The 26967-nt window shown below is 40.2% G+C and overlaps 1 protein-coding gene across 1 annotated transcript; it reads left to right on the forward strand.

The window, feature by feature from the left end:
• The first annotated feature begins 332 nt into the window (after positions 1-332).
• LOC119727801 (G-protein coupled receptor GRL101-like) lies at positions 333-26967 on the forward strand. Its single transcript, XM_038199867.1, has 3 exons — positions 333-408; positions 23915-23972; positions 25657-26967. The coding sequence occupies exons 1-3, from the start codon at positions 333-335 to the stop codon at positions 26765-26767; spliced, it is 1245 nt and encodes a 414-aa protein (XP_038055795.1). The 3' UTR covers positions 26768-26967.

Below are 26967 nucleotides of genomic sequence, written 5' to 3' on the forward strand. Positions count from 1 at the left end.
AAGCGTTTCCTTTCGAGTTAGAGTAACATTCCTTGAAGTAGCTGTTAATCCCAGATAATTTTAATCAGGATGTAATAAAAAAAAATTATATTTTGATTTAACAGATAATACAAATGTAATTGTCACAATTTTGTGGGCTTAATAGAAATACATGTGATCAAAATAGCTGTCTTTGGAGTGATCTCTGTTGTTTGCAAATCACTGCTAGTGAACGCTCCCATTCTTTATCACATAACAAACTGAACAGCTTGATGAGACAGTAATTTTGGCTGTATAATATTCTTCGAGATCATCTGTCAGGTTCGTTTCGTGTTAAGTAGTTATCCAAGAGCATGAAGTCGCTGCAAGCTCTATCCAACATCACACACTTTGTTGTCGTTGATGAATACTGCGGTAACGAATATGCAAGTAAACTGAATTTTTTTAAAGCTCGTTAATGTAAGTCATAACAAAAATCGTTCAGGTGGGACTCGAATCCACGACCTCCTGCTTTCTAGTGCAGACCTGTTACCACTCGACTACCGAGCTTAGAGGATATTTTGGCTGGTTTGAATATGATGTACATAGCAGCGGGTTCCGCATTTAACTATTCATATTAAGATGGAAGAATATTTGCACCGGGGTAATGTAAATCAATATTAGGTTTTGCCCTTCACCGATATATAAACACTGTATACTCAGTGTAATCTCCCGAGTGAAAGTTGAAAAATTTCACTCGGTGGGACTCGAACCCAGGCCTTCCTGCTCGTGGGTTCCAGTCCCACCCGAGTGATTATTTGAAAAATGGTCTTAATCTGCCCAATGGTTAAATTAAAATGAAATGGCAAATTTACGTTCATGCCTTATGGGTAGTTTAGTTAAATAGAGATGAAAAAAAAAAACTGAAAGGAAAATCATACTTTAATAGTACTATAAACACCAATCTAAATGTATATATTTGGCAGTGTATTTCAGTTTCGTTATATTCCCCTTTTGATTCGATAGTAAAATGGTAAATCTTTCGCTCGTGTCGATTCCAGCTGCTTCATTTAGCGCACTCTCCAATCTCGGATGGCTGTAAGTTTGATATGCCTAGTATCTTGTTTGTGCTCAGGAGTTTATCTACTTCAGGCTGTATTTTACGGAAGCCCGTTCGTGCCAGGTTTTAAAAGTGAAACAAAATATTGTTGCATAATAACGCAATAATTTTGGGAAACAACGCAATACTTATGCGAAATAGCGCAGTAGTATTGCGAAATAACGCAATAGTATTTTAAATTAATGCAATATATGAAGAAATTACGCAACGTAGTATGGAGAGATAATCCAATACATTGCGAAAAAACGAGATAGCATTACGCAATTACAGAATTAGTTTTTGTGACATGAAACGCAATGGTTTTTGCAAATAAGTAGAGTATATAATGCAATGGGTCCGAATGATAAAACCTTTATTATAGGCATACTTCGGCAAATTCTCACGCCATATTTTATGAGAGATAAAATTTGTGTGGTGAAAAAAGCCCACCCGAGTGCGTGGCGGATCATGTGCTTTTAAAGGGGGTTGACGGAGGGTGTTGAAGTTAACACACAGACAATTAATTAGAGGGACCAAAGGCCTGAAGCAAATGAATCAAGATCTTATGACAAGTGTTCCTAAACGATTTTTTTCGGGAACATTGTGATTTTCTCTCCAGGTGGCATATTTAAGACTCACATAAAATGAACAAAAATGACTTTGGCCGGACGGAAGATGATGGTTAACAACCTTAACAATCCCCACAATCCACCACTGCCTAATACCCCCATATAAGCATGTCTTATAAAACAAATGAAGGGCTAAAGGTACAGTAATATGGCCGAACTTTCAAAAATTAGTTGAATTTCTTCACGACACTTTAGCAAATTTTCAAGAGTGTTTCTTGATGCAAGGCATCAGTGAACTTGCAGGCGCGTTTTCGTCAACGTCGCTCCAAACCAACACGAACACTCGATGTAGATGAGCTAAAGACCCAGACACCAGAGCAGCCTATAGCGAGCAGGTCAAGGAGAAGCTCAACGTCTTAATTGACATCACCACTGTCGACGATTTCAACGTGAACGTTGTCGATGCGCTCCAGTCTGCCGCTACGCTGCCATGCAAATCGAAATCCCATCGCAAATCGATTTACATAAACAATCGAACGTTGCAGAACTTGTTTCGAAAGCAAGACGAAGTCAGACGTTCGGGAGAATCAGAGGGTTCAATCTGGAAGTTTAATACAATATTAATTTTCTTTTTGTTTTTAAGCAAAACAATATTTGTAACAGATCATAATGACTGTTACATTCGCCACAATGTGGGTTCAGATGATTATGTTGCAATGTTACGTCTTTGGAATGTAAATAAGAAATATTTTGTTGTACAGGGTGTATATAAGAAAGACAAACAAAGGTATCATATCAACAGGATATGAACTTAACGACCATTAGGCCCCAAAAAGGCTCCGGTTTCTGGTATGGAGCTTGCCCAAAAAGTGGTGCGGCGAGGCGGCTTTTTTTTTTTTTACCTGATTTTTTTGCTTCAAATGTCGGCTGATGACTGCAAATGGTGCCCGACTAAACTTAGTGCAAATACATGGGAGTCCAGAGAGGCCACATAAAGCTTATTCTCGACCATAACCCAATCTAAAAGCACGTTAAAATTGTGCAGCAGCAGGATTCCAGTCAAACCAGTGAGTTTGGCGGTTTGCGTAATTTTTATTCCTAGGAGGGTTAGGGGCAATGTCATGAATAATTCATGTTTATCCATGAGAACGGACAATGACATAACAGCATTGTTGTTAGTTACTCAACTAGTTACAATACATTAAAGCATTTTTAAGAACAGTTGTCGTCGAGCTACCACACAGTAGCCTAGTGGATAGCGAGATGAGCTATGGATACAAAGATCCCTGGATCGAATCCACGTCGTCGCTGCTCATTTTCATCAGCTATTTTTCTTCTCCAAATTTATCACTGAGATCATTTTAAATTAAGGGGAAAATAGAACGAGAACCTAAGCCTTGCAATGATTCAAAGGAAAAACTGAATTATTCATGACATTGCACCTAACCCTCCTAGGAAAAAAAAATTACGCTGGCGGTTTTGAGACATCATCTTTCATTGAAAAAAAAAACTTTTTCATTTGCCCACGCGCATGGCTACGGCGACGCGCGCGCATACCAGAAACCGGAGACTTTTCTTGTGTGGCCTTATTATGGTTTTATCATAAAGTATGGATTGAGTGCTTCATGCAGGGCAACGCCTCCAAGATAATTGGAAATAAGCTTATGCTCCCAAGTCTATGATAAAACCATAATAAACGTCATAGTAGTACATATTTTGGTCACATTTTCCCAGTGTTTTAGAGTTATCTTTTTTGGAGGGCACCATACATTTACATTTCATCTCTGTTTATTCTTGACTTGACAGTACGATGGACAGTCTTCCTCTACAGTGGATTCGTAACGGTACATTTAGCGGGCTGTTCAATCTCGTCGACCTGTAAGTTTGATACGGTTCCTGTTTGCTTTCGATGTCACAGCAGGCAGTGCAAACTCTATTTGCATCATAAGCTTTGGCATCAATCCGACTCTGTCTAAAGTTACCGTTAAGTGTTTTCTTTCGAGTTAGAGTAACATTCCTTAAAGAAGGTGTTAATCCCAGAAAATTATAATAAGGATGTAATCAGTCATATTTTATATTTTGATTTAGCAGATAATACAAATGTTATTGTCACAATTTTGTTGTCTTAATAGAAATACATGTGATCAAAATAGCTGTCTTTGGAGTGATCTCTGTTGTTTGCAAATCGCTGCTAGTGAACGCTCCCATTCTTTATCACATAACAAACTGAACAGCTTGATGAGACAGTAATTTTGGCTGTTTGACATTCTTCGAGATCATCTGTTAGGTTCGTTTCGTGTTAAGAAGTTATCCAAGAGCATGAAGTCGCTGCAAGCTCTATCCAACATCACACACTTTGTTGTCGTTGATGAATACTGCGGTAACGAATATGCAAGTAAACTGAATTTTTTTAAAGCTCGTTAATGTAAGTCATAACAAAAATCGTTCAGGTGGGACTCGAATCCACGACCTCCTGCTTTCTAGTGCAGACCTGTTACCACTCGACTACCGAGCTTAGAGGATATTTTGGCTGGTTTGAATATGATGTATATAGCAGCGGGTTCCGCATTTAACTATTCATATTAAGATGGAAGAATATTTGCGCCGGGGTAATGTAAATCAATATTAGGTTTTGCCCTTCACCGATATATAAACACTGTATACTCAGTGTAATCTCCCGAGTGAAAGTTGAAAAAAATTCACTCGGTGGGACTCGAACCCAGGCCTTCCTGCTCGTGGGTTCGAGTCCCACCCGAGTGATTATTTGAAAAATGGTCTTAATCTGCCCAATGGTTAAATTAAAATGAAATGGCAAATTTACGTTCATGCCTTATGGGTAGTTTAGTTAAATAGAGATGAAAAAAAAAACTGAAAGGAAAATCATACTTTAATAGTACTATAAACACCAATCTAAATGTAGATATTTGGCAGTGTATTTCAGTTTCGTTATATTCCCCTTTTGATTCGATAGTAAGATGGTAAATCTTTCGCTCGTGTCGATTCCAGCTGCTTCATTTAGCGGACTCTCCAATCTCCGATTACTGTAAGTTTGATTTGCCTAGTATCTTGTTTGTGCTCAGGAGTTTATTTACTTCAGGCTGTATTTTACGGAAGCCCGTTCGTGCCAGGTTTTAAAAGTGAAACAAAATATTGTTGCATAATAACGCAATAATTTTGGGAAACAACGCAATACTTATGCGAAATAGCGCAGTAGTATTGCGAAATAACGCAATAGTATTTTAAATTAATGCAATATATGAAGAAATTACGCAACGTAGTATGGAGAGATAATCCAATACATTGCGAAAAAACGAGATAGCATTACGCAATTACACAATTAGTTTTTGTGACATGAAACGCAATGGTTTTTGCAAATAAGTAGAGTATATAATGCAATGGGTCCGAATGATAAAACCTTTATTATAGGCATACTTCGGCAAATTCTCACGCCATATTTTATGAGAGATAAAATTTGTGTGGTGAAAAAAGCCCACCCGAGTGTGTGGCGGATCATGTGCTTTTAAAGGGGGTTGACGGAGGGTGTTGAAGTTAACACACAGACAATTAATTAGAGGGACCAAAGGCCTGAAGCAAATGAATCAAGATCTTATGACAAGTGTTCCTAAACGATTTTTTTCGGGAACATTGTGATTTTCTCTCCAGGTGGCATATTTAAGACTCACATAAAATGAACAAAAATGACTTTGGCCGGACGGAAGATGATGGTTAACAACCTTAACAATCCCCACAATCCACCACTGCCTAATACCCCCATATAAGCATGTCTTATAAAACAAATGAAGGGCTAAAGGTACAGTTATATGGCCGAACTTTCAAAAATTAGTTGAATTTCTTCACGACACTTTAGCAAATTTTCAAGAGTGTTTCTTGATGCAAGGCATCAGTGAACTTGCAGGCGCGTTTTCGTCAACGTCGCTCCAAACCAACACGAACACTCGATGTAGATGAGCTAAAGACCCAGACACCAGAGCAGCCTATAGCGAGCTGGTCAAGGAGAAGCTCAACGTCTTAATTGACATCACCACTGTCGACGATTTCAACGTGAACGTTGTCGATGCGCTCCAGTCTGCCGCTACGCTGCCATGCAAATCGAAATCCCATCGCAAATCGATTTACATAAACAATCGAACGTTGCAGAACTTGTTTCGAAAGCAAGACGAAGTCAGACGTTCGGGAGAATCAGAGGGTTCAATCTGGAAGTTTCATACAATATTAATTTTCTTTTTGTTTTTAAGCAAAACAATATTTGTAACAGATCATAATGACTGTTACATTCACCACAATGTGGGTTCAGATGATTATGTTGCAATGTTACGTCTTTGGAATGTAAATAAGAAATATTTTGTTGTACAGGGTGTATATAAGAAAGACAAACAAAGGTATCATATCAACAGGATATGAACTTAACGACCATTAGGCCCCAAAAAGGCTCCGGTTTCTGGTATGGAGCTTGCCCAAAAAGTGGTGCGGCGACGCGGCTTTTTTTTTTTTACCTGATTTTTTTGCTTCAAATGTCGGCTGATGACTGCAAATGGTGCCCGACTAAACTTAGTGCAAATATATGGGAGTCCAGAGAGGCCACATAAAGCTTATTCTCGACCATAACCCAATCTAAAAGCACGTTAAAATTGTGCAGCAGCAGGATTCCAGTCAAACCAGTGAGTTTGGCGGTTTTGAGACATCATCTTTCATTGAAAAAAAAAACTTTTTCATTTGCCCACGCGCATGGCTACGGCGACGCGCGCGCATACCAGAAACCGGAGACTTTTCTTGTGTGGCCTTATTATGGTTTTATCATAAAGTATGGATTGAGTGCTTCATGCAGGGCAACGCCTCCAAGATAATTGGAAATAAGCTTATGCTCCCAAGTCTATGATAAAACCATAATAAACGTCATAGTAGTACATATTTTGGTCACATTTTCCCAGTGTTTTAGAGTTATCTTTTTTGGAGGGCACCATACATTTACATTTCATCTCTGTTTATTCTTGACTTGACAGTACGATGGACAGTCTTCCTCTACAGTGGATTCGTAACGGTACATTAAGCGGGCTGTTCAATCTCTACTCGCTGTAAGTTTGATACGGTTCCTGTTTGCTTTCGATGTCACAGCAGGCAGTGCAAACTCTATTTGTATCATAAGCTTTGGCATCAATCCGACTCTGTCTGAAGTTACCGTTAAGTGTTTTCTTTCGAGTTAGAGTAACATTCCTTAAAGAAGCTGTTAATCCCAGAAAATTATATTTTGATTTAGCAGATAATACAAATGTTATTGTCACAATTTTGTGGGCTTAATAGAAATACATGTGATCAAAAAAGCTGTCTTTGGAGTGATCTCTGTTTGTTTGCAAATCGCTGCTAGTGAACGCTCCCATTCTTTATCACATAACAAACTGAACAGCTTGATGAGACAGTTATTTTGGCTGTATGACATTCTTCGAGATCATCTGTCAGGTTCGTTTCGTGTTTAGTAGTTATTCAAGAGCATGAAGTCGCTGCAAGCTCTATCCAACATCACACACTTTGTTGTCGTTGATGAATAGCTGCGGTAACGAATATGCAAGTAAACTGAATTTTTTTAAAGCTCGTTAATGTAAGTCATAACAAAAATCGTTCAGGTGGGACTCGAACCCACGACCTCCTGCTTTCTAGTGCAGACCTGTTACCACTCGACCACCGAGCTTAGAGGATCGGTTGGCTGGTTTGAATATGATGTACATAGCAGCGGGTACCGCATTTAACTATTCATATTAAGATGGAAGAATATTTGCGCCGGGGTAATGTAAATCAATATTAGGTTTTGCCCTTCACCGATATATAAACACTGTATACTCAGTGTAACCTCCCGAGTGAAAGTTGGAAACAATCACTCGGTGGGACTCGAACCCACGCCCTCCTGCTCGTGGGTTCGAGTCCCACCCGAGTGATTATTTGAAAAATGGTCTTAATCTGCCCAATGGTTAAATTAAAATAAAATGGTAACTTGACGTTCATGCCTTATAGGCCGTTTAATTGGATAAAGATTAAAATCTGAAAGGAAAATAATTCTTCAATAGTACTATTAACACCAATCTAAAATGTGTATATTTTGCAGTGTATTTCAGTTTTGTTATATTTCCTCTTTGATTCGATAGTAAGATGGTAAATCTTTCGCTCGTGTCGATTCCAGCTGCTTCATTTAGCGGACTCTCCTATCTCCGATTCCTGTAAGTTTGATTTGCTTAGTATCTTGTTTGTGCTCAGGAGTTTATTTACTTCAGGCTGTATTTTACGGAAGCCCGTTCGTGCCAGGTTTTAAAAGTGAAACAAAATATTGTTGCAAAATAACGCAATAATTTTGGGAAAGAACGCAATACTTATGCGAAATAGCGCCGTAGTATTTCGAAATAACGCAATAGTATTGTAAATTAATGCAATATATGGAGAAATTACGCAACGTAGTATAGAGAAATAATCCAATACATTGCGAAATAACGAGATAGCATTACGCAATTACACAATTAGTTTTTGGGACATGAAACGCAATGGTTTTTGCAAATAAGTAGAGTATATCATGCAATGGGTCCGAATGATAAAACCTTTATAATAGGCATACTTCGGCAAATTCTCACGCCATATTTTATGAAAGATAAAACTTTTTTTTAGTAATAAAAGCCCACCGGAGTGTGTGGCGGATCCTAGGCTTTTGAAGGGGGTTGACGGAGGGTATTGAATTCAACACAGAGACAATTACTAAGAGGGACCAAAGGCCTGGAGCAAATGAATCGTGATATTATGACGAGTGTTACTATTTTTCGGGAACATTGTGATTTTCTTTCCAGTTGGCATTTTCCAGCCTAACATAAAATGAACAAAAATGACTTTGGCTGGACGGAAGATGATGGTTAACAACCTTAACAATCCCCACAATCCACCACTGCCTAATAACCCCATATTAGCATGTCTTATAAAACAAATGAAGGGCTAAAGGTACAGTTATATGGCCGAACTTTCAAAAATTCGTTGCATTTTCTTCACGACACTTTAAAAACAAAGTTTCAAGAGTGTTTCTTGATGGAAGGCATCAGTGAACTTGCAGGCGCGTTTTCGTCTACGTCACTCCAAACCAACACGAACACTCGATCTAGATGAGCTAAAGACCCAGACACCAGAGCAGCCTTTTGCGAGCTGGTCAAGGAGAAGCTCGACGTCTTGGCATCACCACTGTCGACGATTTCAACGTGAACGTTGTTGATGCCCTCCAGCCTCCGCTACGCTGCCATACAAATCGAAATCCCATCGCAAATCGATTTACATAAACGATCCAACGTTGCAGAACTTGTTTCGCAAACGGGACGAAGTCAGACGTTCGGGAGAATCAGAGGGATCTAAAGCAAACAAATGTCCAGGCTGATCCTGATCAGAACCCGTCAGCTCACTAAATGAGCATTTCAAAGCAGAAACTCAGCTCATAAGCTCACTCAATACCCAGCGGAACATAGAAAAGTTGATTGCAACTGCCAAACTCCAAGTGACTCTACTTATAACCAAGACTGACATTACCTGCCTATACCAGACCAAATTCTTGCCCACTTCAAGAACCGCTTCAATCCCATCAAACCCACCTTCCACCCGGCGGAACTCGATCATCCACTGTTGTTAACGACCTTCCTTCAAGAAAATACAACATCGAAGCCGATATCAACCATGACCCCCCTTCCAAAATGGAAACTAAGGAATGCCTCAAACACTTCAAGAATCGTAAGGAAAGTAAAGATAGTCCTTCCAAATTTCTTAAATCCATCTACATCAACCCAGCCCATTTTGACGCGATCTACAACCTGACGACGCAAATCTGGACCATCAAGCAAATTGCAGAATGTTCATCCCTTCCACTTAGTTTGTGCGCATGCGCCAACATCTCGGCTAATGCCGGTGACTGTCGAAATGGCAGCGCCGCGGAGAGGAAAGACACACCGTTTTTCATCTGAAAACGTCCTTTTCATTTTGCTATTATGTGAAATACAATGCAACCGGATGAAATGAAATGAGTTAATTTTTATTTTATTTGCCATATTTTTGTGATAGAAATTCGGTATCTCAAGAAAATGTCGTTTTAGATCGTTGTTTGCCTTCCATTTCCATGCAATCATCAGCAAAAGGGCCAACTTAAGTTTTTTTTTTAGTGTTTTCCAGTTTCCCCAAACATGCCACTTATAACAGCATTTGAATGAGATATTAAAAAAATATTATTACAGGATTTACGAGTTATTGCGAATAGGTTTGCGTTTCTTAGGTGGGTATTGTTTTTGAAGTTTCCGTCCGTACGTTATACATGAACGAACTGCGTGCCGTCAAAAATTCTTTTTCTCATAAAATCCCTTTTATTAAGAGTAATTTTTACATTTGGACAATTTCAGCTCATAACATGATTGTAAAAATCATGTTCTCAGTAATGTTCATGAGTTTAGGTCGTATGTAACTTGTGGATGATTACCTGGTATGTGATATTGTTTTCGGCTGATCGACGGGTGCGGATTAATGGCGTCATCTGTCGTCTGTACGATTTCAGAATCTTTTGGTCCCTTACGCTTGCGGGAAAAAAACTAATCGGTGCACAAAGGCATGGACATAAACATACGTGAAAAGACCGCCTAAAAGCTCCATCGACGACATGCGAACTCTCCTGGTCCGGATATGCCGATGATTTCATCCTTTTCCTCAACACTGCACCTGCACGCCATACCTCCAAAACGCTGCCGCCCTCCTCAACGACGTTTTCGTCAATATCGATCTCAAGATCAACCTTAAAGACAGAGACGATGATATCAAACTTTAAAACCATCAACCCCAACACCCTCTACCCCTCCTAGGTTATCCAAATCAACAACATGAACATCAAAAACACCGAGACATTCAAGCACCTGGGCACATTATATCACATGCCCAACCCAACACCAGGGACATCGAAATCAGCTACCGGGTCAACATCGCACGCTCAAATTGCGCCCCTAACTTTGTTAGTAAATCATTGGATAAAATAATGTGACATTGCGAGTTCCATATTATCCTGATTAAAAGTACACTGACCTATTCTAGCCAAAACTGGAACCCACTGAGGAGGAAAAGACAACATTTAGATGCTGTGTATAGGGACTTTCTACGCAGAGTGGTCCGTGGTGGATTTCGCTAAGACAGCGCAGTTTGGCGAGGAACACAAGTTTCACTACACCAATGCGAGAATTCACCAAATCTGCGGCACCTCTGACGTCACGACCTTTATCGGAGATCAGGAAAACAGTTACTGTTGTCATATCATCCGTGGAGTTTCAGACCTCACTACGAAAAAGCTGCTCTTCAATTCCGACAAATATCAGAAACGAGGCTGCCCCACCCCGACTCTCCTCCAACAAGCCTGTGCAAACCGACAATGTACAGAAGCCGAACTTTCTCATGAGCATTGAAGTTTCTCGATACACAAGTACCGGTATCCTACCTATCGTTGGATTAACGAAGCAGTAAACCAAATGAATAAAATGTAGGCCTATGGCAGAAAATTTGTTTTATTTTTTTTTTTCTGAGCAAACTGATATAACGTCAATCGGGAAGTAACATTATTCTTCTGAGCAAATTGATATAACGGGTTCAATCTGGAAGTTTAATACAATATTAATTTTCTTTTTGTTTTTAAGCAAAAGAATGTATGTAACAGATCATAATAACTGTTCCATTCACCACAATGTGGGTTCAGATGATTATGTTGCAATGTTATGTCCTTGAAGTGTAAATTAGAAATGGTTTGTTGTACAGGATGTCTTTAAGAAAGACAAAAAAGGTATCATATCAACAGGATATGAACTTAACGACCATTATTATGGTTTTATCATGAAGTACGGATTTAGTGCTTCACGCAGGGCAACGCCTCCAAGATAATTGGAAATAAGCTTACTGCTCCCAAGTCTATGATAAAACCATAATAATGGTCATTAGTAGTACATATTTTGGTCACATTTTCCCAATGTTTTAGTGTTATCTTTTTATGGAGGGCACCATACATTTACATTTCATCTCTGTTTATGCTTGACTTGACAGTACGATGGACAGTCTTCCTCTGCAGTGGATTCCCAACGGTTTATTTAGCGGGCTGTTCAATCTCTACTCGCTGTAAGTTTGATACGGTTCCTGTTTGTTTTCGATGTCACAGCAGACAGTGCAAACTCTAATTGCATCATAAGCATTAGCATCAATCCGACTCTCTCCAAAGTTACCGTTAAGCGTTTTCTTTCGAGTTAAGAGTAACATTCCTTAAAGTAGCTGTTAAGCCCAGAAAATATTAATCAGGATGTAATCAGTCATTTTTTATATTTTGATTGAACAGATAATACACATGTTATTGTCACAATTTTGTGTGCTTATTAGAAATACATGTGATAAAAATAGCTGTCTTTGGAGTGATCTCTGTTGTTAGCAATTTGCTGCTAGTGTACGCTCATATTCTATCGCATAACTAACTTCAGCTTGATGAGACAGTAATATTGGCTGTATGACATCATTCGAGATCATCTGTTAGATTCGTTTCGTGTTTAGTAGTTATCCAAGAGCATGAAGTCGCTGCAAGCTGTATCCAACATCACACACTTTGTTGTCGTTGATGAATAGCTGCAGTAACGAATATGCAAGTAAACCGATTTTTTAAAGCTCGTTAATGTAAGTCATACCAAAAATCGTTCAGGTGGGACTTGAACCCACGACCTCCTGCTTTCTAGTGCAGACGTGTTACCACTCGACCTCCGAGCTTAAAGACTCGGTTGGCTGGTTTGAATATGATGTACATAGCAGCGGGTACCGCATTTGAATATTCATATTAAGATGGAAGAATATTTGCGCCGGGGTAATGTAAATCAATATTAGGTTTAGCCCTTCACCGATATATAAACACTGTATTCTCAGTGTAACCTCCCGAGTGAAAGTTGGTGAAAAATCACTCGGGTGGGACTCGAACCGAGGCCCTCCTGTTCGTGGGTTCGAGTCCCACCCGAGTGATTATTTGAAAAATGGTCTTAATCTGCCCAATGGTTAAATTAAAATGAAATGGCAAATTTACGTTCATGCCTTATAGGCCGTTTAATTGGATAAAGATTAAAAACTGAAAGGAAAATAATTCTTTAATAGTACTATTAACACCAATCTAAAATGTATATATTTTGCAGTGTATTTCAGTTTTGTTATATTTCCCCTTTTGATTCGATAGTGAGATGAGAAATCTTCCGCTCGTGTCGATTCCAGCTATTACATTTAGCGGACTCTCCAATCTGGCATGGCTGTAAGTTTGAAATGCTTTGTATTTTGTTTGTGTTTATTTGTTTGTGTTTATTTGTTTGTGTTCATTTTACAGAAGTCCGATCGTGCCAGGTTTTGAAAGTGAAACAAATTATTTTTGCGAAATAACGCAATAATTTGGCGAAAAAACGCAATTTTGCGAAATAGTGCAATAGTATTGCGAAATATCGCAACAGTATTACAAATAATGCAATATATGGAGAAATTACGCAACATGTATGGAGAAATAATCCAATACATTGCGAAATAACGAGATAGCATTACGAAATTACGCAATTAGTTTTTCTGACATGAAACGCAATGCAATCTAAACCAACACGAATACTCGATCTAGATGAGCTAAAGACCCAGATACCAGAGCAGCCTATAGCGAGCTGGTCAAGGAGAAGCTCAACATCTTGATATCACCACTGTCGACGATTTCAACGTGAACGTTGTCGATGCGCTCCAGTCTCCGCTACGCTGCCATGCAAATCGAAATCCCATCGAAAATCGATTGATATAAACGATCCAACGTTGCAGAACTTGTTTCGAAAACGGGAGGAAGTCAGACGTTCAGTAAAATCAGAGAGATCTAATAACCAAAAAACTGTCCGGGCCTATCCTGATCAGAACCCGTCAGCTCACTAATGAGCATTTCAAAAGAAAAGGCTGATCGCAACTGCCAAACTCCAAGTGACTCTATTTAGAACCAAGACTGGCATTACCTGCCTATACCAGACCAAATTCTTGCCTACTTCAAGAACAGCTTCAATCCCATCCAACCCACCTTCCACCCAGCGGAATTCGATCATCTATTGTTGTTAACGACCTTCCTCCAAGAAAATACAACATCTTAGCCGATATCAACCATGACCCCCTTTCCAAAATGGAAATTGAGGAATGCCTCAAACGCCTCAAGAATCGTATAAAGAAAGTCAGAATAGTCCTCCCGAATTTCTTAAATTCATCTACATCAACCCAGCCCCTATTGACGCGATCTACAACCTGACGCCGCAAATCTAGGCCACTAAGCAAATTGCAGAATGTTCATCCTTTCCACTTAGTTTGTGCGCATGCGCCAAAATTTCGGCTATGCCGGTGACTGTCGAAATGGCAGCGCCGCGGAGAGGAAAGACACACCAATTTGCATCTGAAATAATAATAAATATAACGAACGTCCCGTTCATTTTGCTATCAAGTGCAATACAATGCCACCGGATGAAATTGAAAGAGTTTATTTTTTATTTTATTCGTCATATTTTTTGTGATAAAAATTCGATACTTCAAACAAATGTCGTTTTAGATCGTTGTTTGCTTTCCATTTCCATGCAATCATCAGCAAAAGGGCCAACTTAAGTTTTTTTTGTGTACTCCAGTTTCCTCAAACATGTCACTTACCACAGCATTTGAATGAGATATTAAAAAATATTATTACAGGATTTACGAGTTATTGCGAATAGGTTTGCGTTCCTTAGGTGGGTGTTGTTTTTGAAGTTTCCGTCCGTACGTTATACATCATGTACGAACTGCGCGCCGTCAAAAACGATGTCACCGTGCACAGAAGGCCATGTTGGACCGTCCACATGGAGCACTAGCCCAGCTTGCTCCATGCAGAAAATCACGCTGTCCTATGGGTCAGCGGAAAAAAAACCCGTATTTTCGGCGGATACGTCCTTCTTTCTTTCTTGAACTGTCCTATTCGAAATAACTCGGAAATAGTATCATTATTTTTTATGTATTTTTTTACTCAATGGCATTGTCTTTAATTTATCCAGGAAAACTGGAGAAATATTTTTAAAATTCGATTGATTCTCGCAGGGTTTGAAGAATTTGCGGGGAAGAATTTTTCTCATAAAATCTCTTTTTTTTTAAGAGTAATTTTTACATTTGGACAATGTCAGCTCTTGACATGATTGTAAACTTCATATTTAAAGTTCTCAAATTTTAATGAGTTTAGGTCGTCTGTAACTTGTGGATGATTACCCGGTATGTGACATTGTTTTTGGCTGATCGACGGGTACGAAATGGCGCCATCTGTCGTCTGTACGATTTCAGAATCTTTTGGTCCATTACGCATACGGAAAAAAAACTAAGTGGTGCACAAAGGCATGGGTATGAACATACATGAAAAGACCGCCTAAAAGCTCCATCGACGACATGCGAACTCTCCTGGTCCGTATATGCCGATGATTTCATCCTTTTCCTCAACACTGCACCTGCACGCCATACCTCCAAACCGCTGCCGCCCTCCTCAACGACGTTTTCGTCAATATCGATCTCAAGATCAACCTTAAAGACAGAGCCGATGATATCAAACTTCACAACCATCAACCCCAACACCCTCTACCCCTCCTAGGTTATCCAAATCAAAAACACGAACATCAAAACTACCGAGACATTCAAGTACCTGGGCACATTATATCACATGCCCAACCCAACACCAGGGACATCGAAATCAGCTACCGGGTCAACAGCGCACGCACAAATTGCGCCCCTTACAAGGCACTGTTAGTAAATCATTGGATAAAATAATGTGACATTGCTAGTTCCATACCTTGGTAGCCTGATTAAAAGTACACTAACCTTATTCCAGCCAAAACTGGAACCCACTGAGGAGGAAAAGACAACATTTGGATGCTGTGTATAGGGACTTTCTACACAGAGTGGTCCGTGGTGGATTTCGCTAAGTCAGCGCATTTTGGTGAGGAACACAAGTTGCACTACACCAATGCCAGAACTCACCAAATCTGCGGCACCTCTGACGTCACGACCTTTATCGGAGATCAGCAAGACAGTTATTTTTTTCATATCATCCGCGGAGGTTTGGACCTCACCACGAATAAGCTGCTCTTCAATTCCGAAAAATATCTGAAACGACGCCGCCCCATCTCAACTCCCCGCCAACAAGTCTGTGCAAACCGACAATGTACAGAAGCCGAACTTTCTCATGAGTATTGAAGTTTCTCGATACACAAGTACCGGTATCCTGCCAATCCTTAGAATAACGAAGCTGTAAACCAAATGAATAAAATGTAGGCCTATAGCAGAAATTTTGTTTTACTTTTCTTCTGAGCAAACTGATATTACGTCAATCGGGAAGTGACATTATTCTTCTGAGCAAATTGGTATAACGGGTTCAATCTGGAAGTTTAATACAATGTTAATTTTCTTTTTGTTTTTAAGCAAAAGAATATATGTAACAGATCATAATAACTGTTACATTCACCACAATGTGGGTTCAGATGATTATGTTGCAATGTTATGTCCTTGAAGTGTAAATTAGAAATGGTTTGTTGTACAGGATGTCTTTAAGAAAGACAAAAAAGGTATCATATCAACAGGATATGAACTTAACGACCATTATTATGGTTTTATCATAAAGTACGGATTTAGTGCTTCACGCAGGGCAACGCCTCCAAGATAATTGGAAATAAGCTTACTGCTCCCAAGTCTATGATAAAACCATAATAATGGTCATTAGTAGTACATATTTTGGTCACATTTTCCCAATGTTTTAGTGTTATCTTTTTATGGAGGGCACCATACATTTACATTTCATCTCTGTTTATGCTTGACTTGACAGTACGATGGACAGTCTTCCTCTGCAGTGGATTCCCAACGGTTTATTTAGCGGGCTGATCAATCTCCTCACGCTGTAAGTTTCATACGGTTCCTGTTTGTTTTCGATGTCACAGCTGACAGTGCAATCTGTATTTGCATCATAAGCTTTGGCATCAATCCGACTCTCTCCAAAGTTACCGTTAAGCGGTTTTTTTTTCGAGTAGCTGTTAATCCCAGAAAATTTTAATCAGGATGTAATCAGTTTTGTTGTTGTTGATATTTTGATTTAACAAATATTACAAATGTTATTGTAAAACTTCTGTGGGCTTAATAGAAATACATGTGATCAAAATAGCTGTCTTTTGAGTGATCTCCGTTGTTTGCAAATCGCTGCTAGTGTACGCTCATATTCTATCGCATAACTAGAGCAGCCGATAGCGATCTGGTCAAGGAGAATCCCAACGTCTTGACATCACCACTGTCGACGATTTCAACGTGAACGTTGTCGATGCTCTCCAGTCTCCACTACGCTGCTATATTCGAAATCCCATCGCAAATCGATTTACATAAACGATCCAACGCAGAACTTGTTAGGGCTTATGTGTGATCAAAATAGCTGTCTTTGGAGTGATCTCTGTTGTTTGCAAATAGCTGCTAGTGTACATAGCTGCTCATATTCTATCGCACAATCTTCAGCTTGATGAGACAGTAATTTTGGCTGTAAGACATTCTTCGAGTTCATCTGTCAGTGGCGTTGCCACGGGGGGGGGGGGGGGGCGTGGGGGAGGGGGCGTGGGGGGCGACAGCCCCCCCACGAAACGTTGTCGCCCCCAGTCGCCCCCCCACTATCATTGATCTACATGACGCCCCCCCCCCCATGAAATGTTCCAGCCCCCCCCCCCCGGCGCCCCCCCACCCCCCCCCCCCCCCCCCCCCCCCCCACTGAAAAATTCCTGGCTCCGCCACTGTCATCTGTTAGGTTCGATTCGTGTTTGGTAGTTATCCAAGAGCATGAAGTCGCTGCATGCTCGATCCAACATCACACACTTTGTTGTTGATGATGAATAGCTGCAGTAACGAATATGCAAGTAAACTGATTTTTTAAAGCTCTTTAATGTAGCTTTCCTGGCAAAGTCCTAACAAAAATCGTTCAATTTAACACGAAGCCCATTTAAATTCGTTTTAGAACGAATGCTCCCTTAAATGAGCATTCGAACAGAGTCGTTCGATTTCATTATTAGAGCAGTATTTCTATCAATAAGTTCATTCAAATTCAAATAGTCGTTTCGTTCATTCAAATTCGTCGAAGGTATCAGAAAGAGGTTGATCAAGAATTGGATTTAATCAACTGGTAAACAGTTTTCACATATCTGCATTCAAAGTTACCGTCTGCACTCCTCGCTAAGTTACCGTTAAGCATTTTTTTTTCGAGTTTGAGTAACACTCCCTAAAGTAGCTGGTTAATCTCAAAGACTTTAATCAGGAGGTAATCAGGCATTTTTAAAAATTGTAACAGATAATAAAAATGTTTGTCACAATTTTGTGGGCTTAATAGAAAAACATGTTATCAAATAAGGTTTTGCCCTTCACCGACGTATAAACACAATCGCGTCAAATTGAACGATTTTTGTTATGACATTGCCAAGAAACCTACAATAACGAGCTTAAAAAAATATCACCTTAAGAAGAAATACATGTGATCAAAATTGCTGTCTTTGAAGTGATCTCTGTTATTTGCAAATCACAGCTAGTGTATGACATTGTTCCTCAAAGTGCAAAACGACCCACCAAAATGTGGCACGATGTGTCGCAAAAAAAATGTATTTGTCCATTAATAAGCTTGTCACCTGGATAAAACTTGTGATAGTCCCTCGTACATTTCACACCCTATTGCTTCACAACAATTTTGTCTCATAAATAAGGTTTATGTTTGATTTGACAGCAATATTCGTGATGTAAGCCTCGGGTTGATCCCACCTGGAATCACACAAAGATGACCCTGTCCGATGGGTTTTCATACCCTGTACAAAGTAGTAAAGAATCTTCCCTGTGCTAGCCCCACAACACGATTTCAGAGTCGCAGAAGATACTACGCATCTGCAACAAAACTCTCTTGGAAAAAAAAACAGCTCATTGCAATTTCTTATCGATTTTGTTTTTAATCATCAGGTATTCTCTTTATGTGTCCTATTTTTTTCTTCCATGTGTTGTCTTTACTGCCAGCACTGTCGTGCTACGTAATCTTTTTTTTTATGTTTATTTCTTTTTGATTTAGCAATGCATGTTATTTCTAATTTTCTCATTCAACTGTTGAACCCCGGTAGACCCATCATCTCCGGTAATGGCTCACCCACGGAACGCATCTCCCTGTTCATTGACAGTTTTCTCAAACCCCTTGTCCCACAGATTTCGTCATACATTCACGACACCCCAGACTTCCTACGCAAGCTTGAAGGAATCAATGACCAGATTCCCAGCACAGCCATCATTGGGACTTTCGACGTCTCATCTCTGTACACCAACATCCCACACGAGGAGGGTGTTCGTGCTTGCTCCTTGGCTCTGGCCAAGGCAGGACACACGACTCCTCCCATCAGTGATGTTGGCACCCTCATGAGACTTATACTAACGAAGAACAATTTTCCTTCCTTGGTGAACACTATCTACAGGTACACGGCACTGCAATGGGCACTCGCATGGCCCCTTCCATGGCTTGCCTCTTCATGGCTGACCTCGAAGAACTCATTCTTGCCTCGGCCCCATGTCGCCCTTGGATCTGGTGGAGATATATTGATGATGTTTTTTTTTCATCTGGACCAGTGATGAGGACAGTCTCTTGACCTTCACTAACCACATCAATTCCTTCCACAGAACCATCAAATTCACATCGGAGTTCTCGGCTCACCAAACCCACTTTCTGGATGTCACCGTCCGCAAGCAAGGCAACTCACTAACCACTGACCTGTATTCCAAACCCACAGACACCCACCAGTACCTCCACTCCTCCAGCTGTCACCCCAGGCACTGCAAAACTGGCATAGCGTTTAGCCAGGCACTCAGACTCAGAAGAATTTGTTCTCATGATTCCGATTACTCCCGCCATACACAGATACTGAGGAACAACTTGGTGGCCAGGGGTCACAGCTCTTGCCAAGTTCATCGTGCCATTGCCAGAGCTAAAGCTATCCCCAGAAATCTAGCTCTCACGGGTAAGGCCCCTGATGCCATGGCCAAACCCATGATTCCCTTGGTTACCACGTTTCACCCTAACCTCCCTCCCCTTCGCAAAATCACTAATGACAATCATCATATCCTCCATACTTCAGATCGCCTTGCCCGCGCCATCCCCAACGGCCCCACATTGGCTTACAGGCGTCCTCGAAATCTACGGGACTTGATTGTTCGAGCTGAAGTCCCATCCTTAGATGCATCCCCTCCCACCCAGCATGGTACTTTCAAGTGCAGTTCCAGATGTGTTGTCTGCCAGATTCATATCCAGGAGTCTGACTCCTTTTCTGGCCATTCTTCTGTCACTACCCACAGAACCATTGGTAACATCACTTGTAACACCTCTAATGTCATATATCTCATTTCTTGCAGGGTCTGTGGAGTGCAGTATGTAGGTGAGACTAAGAATACGCTCAAGAAGCGTTTCTATGCCCACCGGTCAACGGTCAACACCAAGAAACTAGACACCCCTGTTGGTCATCACTTCAACCTGCCTAACCACTCCATTTCTGATATGTTTTTGCAGGGCATTGAATCTTCTTTGTTCTCTCATCCACCATTCCCTGCATCTTTCCACACCTTTCCCACCTAATCCTCCTTTTGTGTTTCTTCTTTCAGCCCTGCATGTTTGTGTGCACCCCCATGTTAATGTATGTACCTCTGCCATTTCTGTTTTAGCCTCTGAAGAAGAACTTGCTAAGTTCGCAACGTCAGGCCACATTAATTTTTAGATTTTTCTTTGAGTTAACCTTATGGCCTCTCTTCATGGAGCACACATTTATATGCCTCGATGGCAGAAAAAAATCAGTCCTAATCTGTCCAATGATTGAATAAAAATGGAATGGGAAATTTAGGTCCATGCCTTTAAGTAAAACAACATATTTGTGTATCGCGAAATAACTCAATATTGCGAAATAACGCATTAGTTTTTGCAAAATAAAACGCAATGGTTTTTGTGAAAAAATGAAGTAATGCAATGGGTCCGAATTATTGGACCTTTATTATAGGCCTACTTAGGCAAATTCTCACGCCATATATTATGAGAGATATAACGTTTTGTGGTGATAAAAGCCTACCCGGCCGAGTGAATGGCGGATCCTGGATTTTTTAAAGCGGGTTGACGGAGGGTGTTGACTTTAAAACAGAGACAATTAATAAGAGGGACCAAATATCCAAAGCAATCAAATCGAGATCTTATGACGATTGTTAATCAATAACATCTGAACACAAATGACTTTGGCCGGACTGGAGATGATGGTTAACCACCCTAACAATCCCCACAATCCACTACTGCCTAATGCCCCCATAAAAGCATGTCTTAAAAAAAATATATGAAAATTACAAAGTACAGTTTTTTTTAACAAACTTTCAACAATTCGTTCATTTCTTCAGCACGCATTAAAAACAAAACACTTTTGTAATGCATATCAATATACGGTTTCAAGTTGCCTGATGAGGGGTACCCTTGTGATCTGTCGATCACTGGACTAGAGTCCTGCCCTACAACAGCCTTGACTGGAGACTAGACAGCCAGCCCGTCACCCACAGTAGAACCCTGAATATAAAAGCACACGTTTTCCCATTCTAAATACCAAATCTAAATGCAAAATATTTGATATATACTTTATATATACTAACAATTCTCAAATCATGCAAACTCAAGCAACTCCGCGGAGTCCATTTCTGCCTCGATGGCAGAAATGAATCAGTTTTAATCTGTCCAATTTTTGAATGAAAATGAATGCGAAATTTACGTCCATGCCGTACAGGCAGTTTAATTGAATAGAGATTTAAAGTTTACATATTTTGCAGTGTATTTCAGCTTTGTTATATTCCCCATTTGATTTGATAGTGTGATGACAAATCTTCCGCTAGTGTCGATTCTACCGGGTACATTTAGCGCACTCTCCAATCTCGAATACCTGTAAGTTTGACATGCTTTGTAACTAGTTTGTGTTAAAGAGTTTATATACTGCAAGCTGTGTTTTATGGAAGCCTGTTCGTGCCAGGCTTTAAGTGAAACACAATATTTTTTATCGCGAAATAACTCAATAATATTGCGAAATAACGCCTTAGTTTTAGCGAAATGAAACGCAATGGATTTTGCGAAAAAAATGAAGTAATGCAATGGGTCCGAATTATTGGACCTTTATTATAGGCCTACTTAGGCAAATTCTCACGCCATATTTTATGAGAAATATAACGTTTGGTGGTGATAAAAGCCTACCCGAGTGAATGGCGGATCCTTGATTTTTTAAAGCGGGTTGACGGAGGGTGTTGACTTCAAAACAGAGACAATTAATAAGAGGGACCAAATGTCCAAAGCAAATGAATCAAGATCTTATGACGAGTGTTATTTAACGAATGTTTTGGATTCTTGGGATTTTTTCTCCAGTTGGCATTTTCCAGCCTAACATCTGAGCACAAATGACTTTGGCCGGACGGAAGATGATGGTTAACCACCCTAACAATCCCCACAATCCACCACTGCCTAATGCCCCCATAAAAGCATGTCTTACATAATATATGTAGAGTATAAAGTACAGTTTTTTGCCAAACTTTCAACAATTTGTTCATTTGCACGCATTAAAAACAAAACACTTTTCTAATGCATATCAATATACGGTTTCAAGTTGCCTGATGAGGGGTACCCTTGTGATCCGTCGATCACTGGACTAGAGTCCTGCCCTACAACAGCCTTGACTGGAGACTAGACAGCCAGCTCGTCACCCACAATAGAACCCTGAATATAAAAGCACACGTTTTCCCATTCTAAATACCAAATCTAAATGTGAAATATTTGATATATACTTAAGTTTATATACACTAACAATTATCAAATCATGCAAACTCAGGTTACTCAACGGAATCTATAATAAATCAGTTATAAATAAATCAGTTATAATCTGTCCATTTTTTTAATGAAAATAGAATCCGAAATTTACGTCCATGCCGTACAGGCAGTTTAATTGAATAGAGATTTAAAAGTTACATATTTTGCAGTGTATTTCAGCCTTGTTATATTCCCCATTTGATTTGATAGTAGGATGACAAATCGCCCGCTCGTGTCGATTCCAGCTGGTACATTTAACGGACTCTCCAATCTAGAATATCGGTAAATTTGATATGCTTCGTATCTTCTTTGTGGTGAAGAGTATATATCCTGCAAGCCATATGTGGATCTAAATAGGAACCAATCTCACTCTCGCAAAGACTTATATTTGTAGTGTTTTTCAGCTTTGTTATTCTCCATGTGATTCGACAGGGAAATGGTAAATCTTCCGCTCGTGTCGATCCAAGCTGGTGCTCTCGAAGGACTCTCCAGTCTCGACGCCCTGTAAGTTGGATATTGTTGCTGATGTCAAAAAGAGACACTAAAAGCTTAATTTACATTTCAATCTATTTAAACAAGAATCAATCTTACACTAAGCAATATTTAAATCTCATGCTAAAAAAGAGATTTTTTTAAGCAATTTTTTTTTATCATATTTTTAATTTGGACGTGGCAATGTCTTTACAGCTTCTTTTTTAATTATAGTTTGCAAAATGTAGATATTGCACAAGCACAGCGAGTTTTAAAGGGTTTGGTAAAGACATTATCGACCAAGGGACACGTTGTGCTAAACAAAAAAGGCCTGAATCAGTGAGTGTAATTAGAAATTGGGATTTTACGTACGTTTTATTATCAGTAAGTTAGTATGCTGGGCTGATATTCTACAAATATTTGTTAAAACTTCGTCATTAAGCCATTTAAACTTTGCAATTCCCATGAATGAGGATTTTTACAATGTATTGCTATCATACAAAAATAATATAAGTGATGGCAATTCCAGAAAAATGATAAAAGATGTCCAATAAGATTTCCCAAAACTTATATCTGCAATCTTATAAAAACAATGTCGATGTTTCCCATCGAGTCCAAACATTAGTTTTAAGGTAATTTTTAGGCTATTAAATATAAATTGGCCAACTTTACTATTTGTTTATAACGAGCCTGCGGCTCGACGGATCAATGGTTGAACACATGAACATGTTTGAAAGACAGTTAACATGAAAGAAAATAGAATGCCGGTTGCTTAGAATATATGGGTTTCGAGAAGGCCTAGGCCTACATTGGCAAAATGTAAAGACAATATTTAACGTCTGATCTTTTTCAGTATCCTGCTTAATATATCAGGCACGTTGACTAAGCTTGATAAAGTCGCCTCTGATGGGTTACCAGCCTTGCAAGAAGCGTAAGTCATTTAGTTGTTCTTAAAGTATAATCGATTGTAATAGTTTTATCATGCCCAAATGGTGCTTAGGAAAGTGATGTTTTTCGGTAACCAATTCGTACCGATTAATGAGAGCATCAAACAGCGGCGGCGGAACGGTTTTCAAACTGGGGGGGGGGGGGGGGGGGGGGGGATCACCAAAAAGGGGCACTTGCTCAGAAAAAGGCAACATGCGTCGATGCAGCAGCGTATACAGCATTTAAATTGTTTGGCACATCCGTGCTGAAATGTCGACACGTTTTTTTGACCGGACACTTTGCCTCCGTGAAATCAAATAGTGTGTGTGTGTTTGTACAAGCATTGCATTCACTGTGTGGACTTCCGACAAAAGATGTCCACATAAACCAGGTAGCAGCGACGTTGTGTGGACTTGCCCACGTTCACACAAGGTTTTCCCTCTCTGGAAAACAGGTTTAGAGGCATTTTTGAGTTACGTTTATTTGTGGCAAAATGTGGCAAAGGGAATCATAGAAAAAAATTTGGGTTGAAAGAGGTTTCACAGTTTGAGTAAAATGAGTTTTTTCACTGGATGTTCTACACTAAAACAAATGAATGTCTACTCCGCACTAGGTATGTAAAACAAACATGCCTGTGTGTGCGTGTTTATGGTGTAAATCGAGCACACACACGTGCAACATCATCGATGAATTGAGGACAGGAACCAAATCGAGGACGACCTCGATTAGAAAACGTGTACAAAACCAATGAGAGCTGTTGCAAACAAATTAGAGTATAAACAAAGGAAAAGGGAAGAGGAACAATAGGAAAATCCTCGATTTACACATTAAACAAACGTATGTGTGTGCGTGTGTGGGGGGGGGGGGGGGGGGGGGGGGGGCTGGTACTATCTTCCGAAATAGGGGGCGCTCTTCAAAACCGGCCATTATGCAAACTACGCATGATGTGCCCATTTTCAAGGCGCATTGTAAGGGTTTGGGGGCTTGGTTTTTATATTCCTCGTTCATATCACAACTCTTTATACCATTTTGGGAAATGGTAACTGAAAACAAATTATCCCAAATGTTATGGTCAGTTTTGTTTTCATCTCGAGGGGCCACATTTATGCTCGAAGGGGCACATCGGATGTCCGCAAAAGGGGGACTTGGGTAAATCTAGGGGGCAAGTTTCCCGCCCCCCCCCCCCAGCCCCCTCCCCCCTGGGTGGTTCGTTGTTGCCATAGCAACCGTTTGTTTTACATTGGTTCCCAGTTTTCACGTTATTTTAATAAACTAAATGTTTTAATATTTATTTCTACACTATAAAACTAATTGTCACATTGTTATTAATTTATTTATCAGATAGGTGATTGAGAAGTGTCACGTGACAAACATGTTTCCCAAATTTAATGACATATTTTTTGGCCAAAGAAAACGGAAAATACGGGGAAAAACTATTTTTGACCAAAAATGGGCAAAAATGTCCCCCAAAACGCCCTCTATGGACGATTTTTTGAGAAAAAAATGGCAACCTGTAGAGTTTGGTCAAAGGTTAATTTCTACCAAGTTTTTAAAAAATCGGTCATTCACTTTTGAAAATATAGAGGGGGGGGGGGGCACTACGTCCCCGTAGGTCCGAAAAAGCCAGGTCCTGACAGGGTTAATGCACTGCACGTATAGTGTTCAATAAACATTCATTTCATTTTCAGAGTCGTTGATGACTACCGTCTTTGCTGTGCCTTATCCAAGTTGCATCACTTTTCTATCGAGCACAGTTGTTCAACCACCAAGCCTCAACCAGATTTGATTCTGTGCGATAGCCTTATGCCAAATAACATACTACGAGCGGTGTTGTGGGTATTGGGAATAAGTGCCCTCATTGGTAATTTGGCTGTCCTGTTTTGGAGGCTTAGGCAGAAAGGGGTCGGAGGGGGTAAAAAGACGCTATCACTTATGGTTGGAAATCTGGCGCTCGCAGACGTCATGATGGGTGTGTACATGCTAATCATAGCTGTTGCAGATCTTACATTTGGCGAGGACTACTTTCTTGTGGCCCCTGAGTGGCGCTCCAGCATAATGTGTAAACTTGCTGGAGTTCTGTCGGTTTTGTCCAGCGAGGCTTCGGTGTTTTTTGTGACACTCATCAGCGTGGACTGTTTCCTAGGCATTGTGTTTCCGTTGAAAAACTTCTCTCTCGGGAAAAAATCAACAACAGTCATCATTGTTGTCCTATGGTTTCTGGCACTTTGTCTGAGTATCGTGCCAACACTTTCATTTGGGTCTGATTCTGATGTTTATGGACTTTCTGATGTTTGTATCGGCCTTCCTCTTACAACTAAGGCATCTGATGTGACCACGTCATTTAATCGTCGCCTTGGTATCAGGTCTGGTGACTGGCTTATTTCCCACGGCACAGGTAAGAAAGCATCTTGGATCCTGGCAATCGTTCTCTTCCTTGGCGTCAATCTGGTTTCATTTCTTCTTGTCCTGTGTTGCTACGTCGCCATCTTCATCAGTGTCAGGCGGACGGCCAGTGCCGTCCGAGTGAATGCCCACAGGGAGCGTGAAGTCAAAATGGCGGTCAAGATGGCGCTGATCGTGATGACGGATTTCTGCTGTTGGATGCCAATAATCATCATGGGGATTCTGTCTCAGACGGGAACAGTCACACTGTCCACCGAGGTGTATGCATGGGTTGTGGTTCTGGTTCTTCCAATCAACTCGTCCCTCAATCCTTTCCTTTACACTTTCTTCACAGTTTGTTGCGCGACTAAACCGAAGGCCAAACCACAGAAAAGGAATCAAACAAACCAAAATTAGAACAAAGTGCAACAAACACAAAGGCTGAGGCGGGTAGTCTATTTGCCCCCAGCAATAGGTAGCACATGCCTGCTTCGCCCCCTCCTTGACAGATATACTCCTCCCCCTTGAGCCAACACTGGATCCGTACCTGCAAACGTACACAATGCAGTGGTTCGGCTCACAACATAATAATACAGATGTTTGTTTAAATTTCAAAG

This window comes from Patiria miniata, unplaced genomic scaffold, assembly GCF_015706575.1.
Source record: "Patiria miniata isolate m_02_andy unplaced genomic scaffold, ASM1570657v1 HiC_scaffold_20, whole genome shotgun sequence".
In the NCBI taxonomy this organism is placed as follows: Eukaryota; Metazoa; Echinodermata; class Asteroidea; order Valvatida; family Asterinidae; genus Patiria; species Patiria miniata.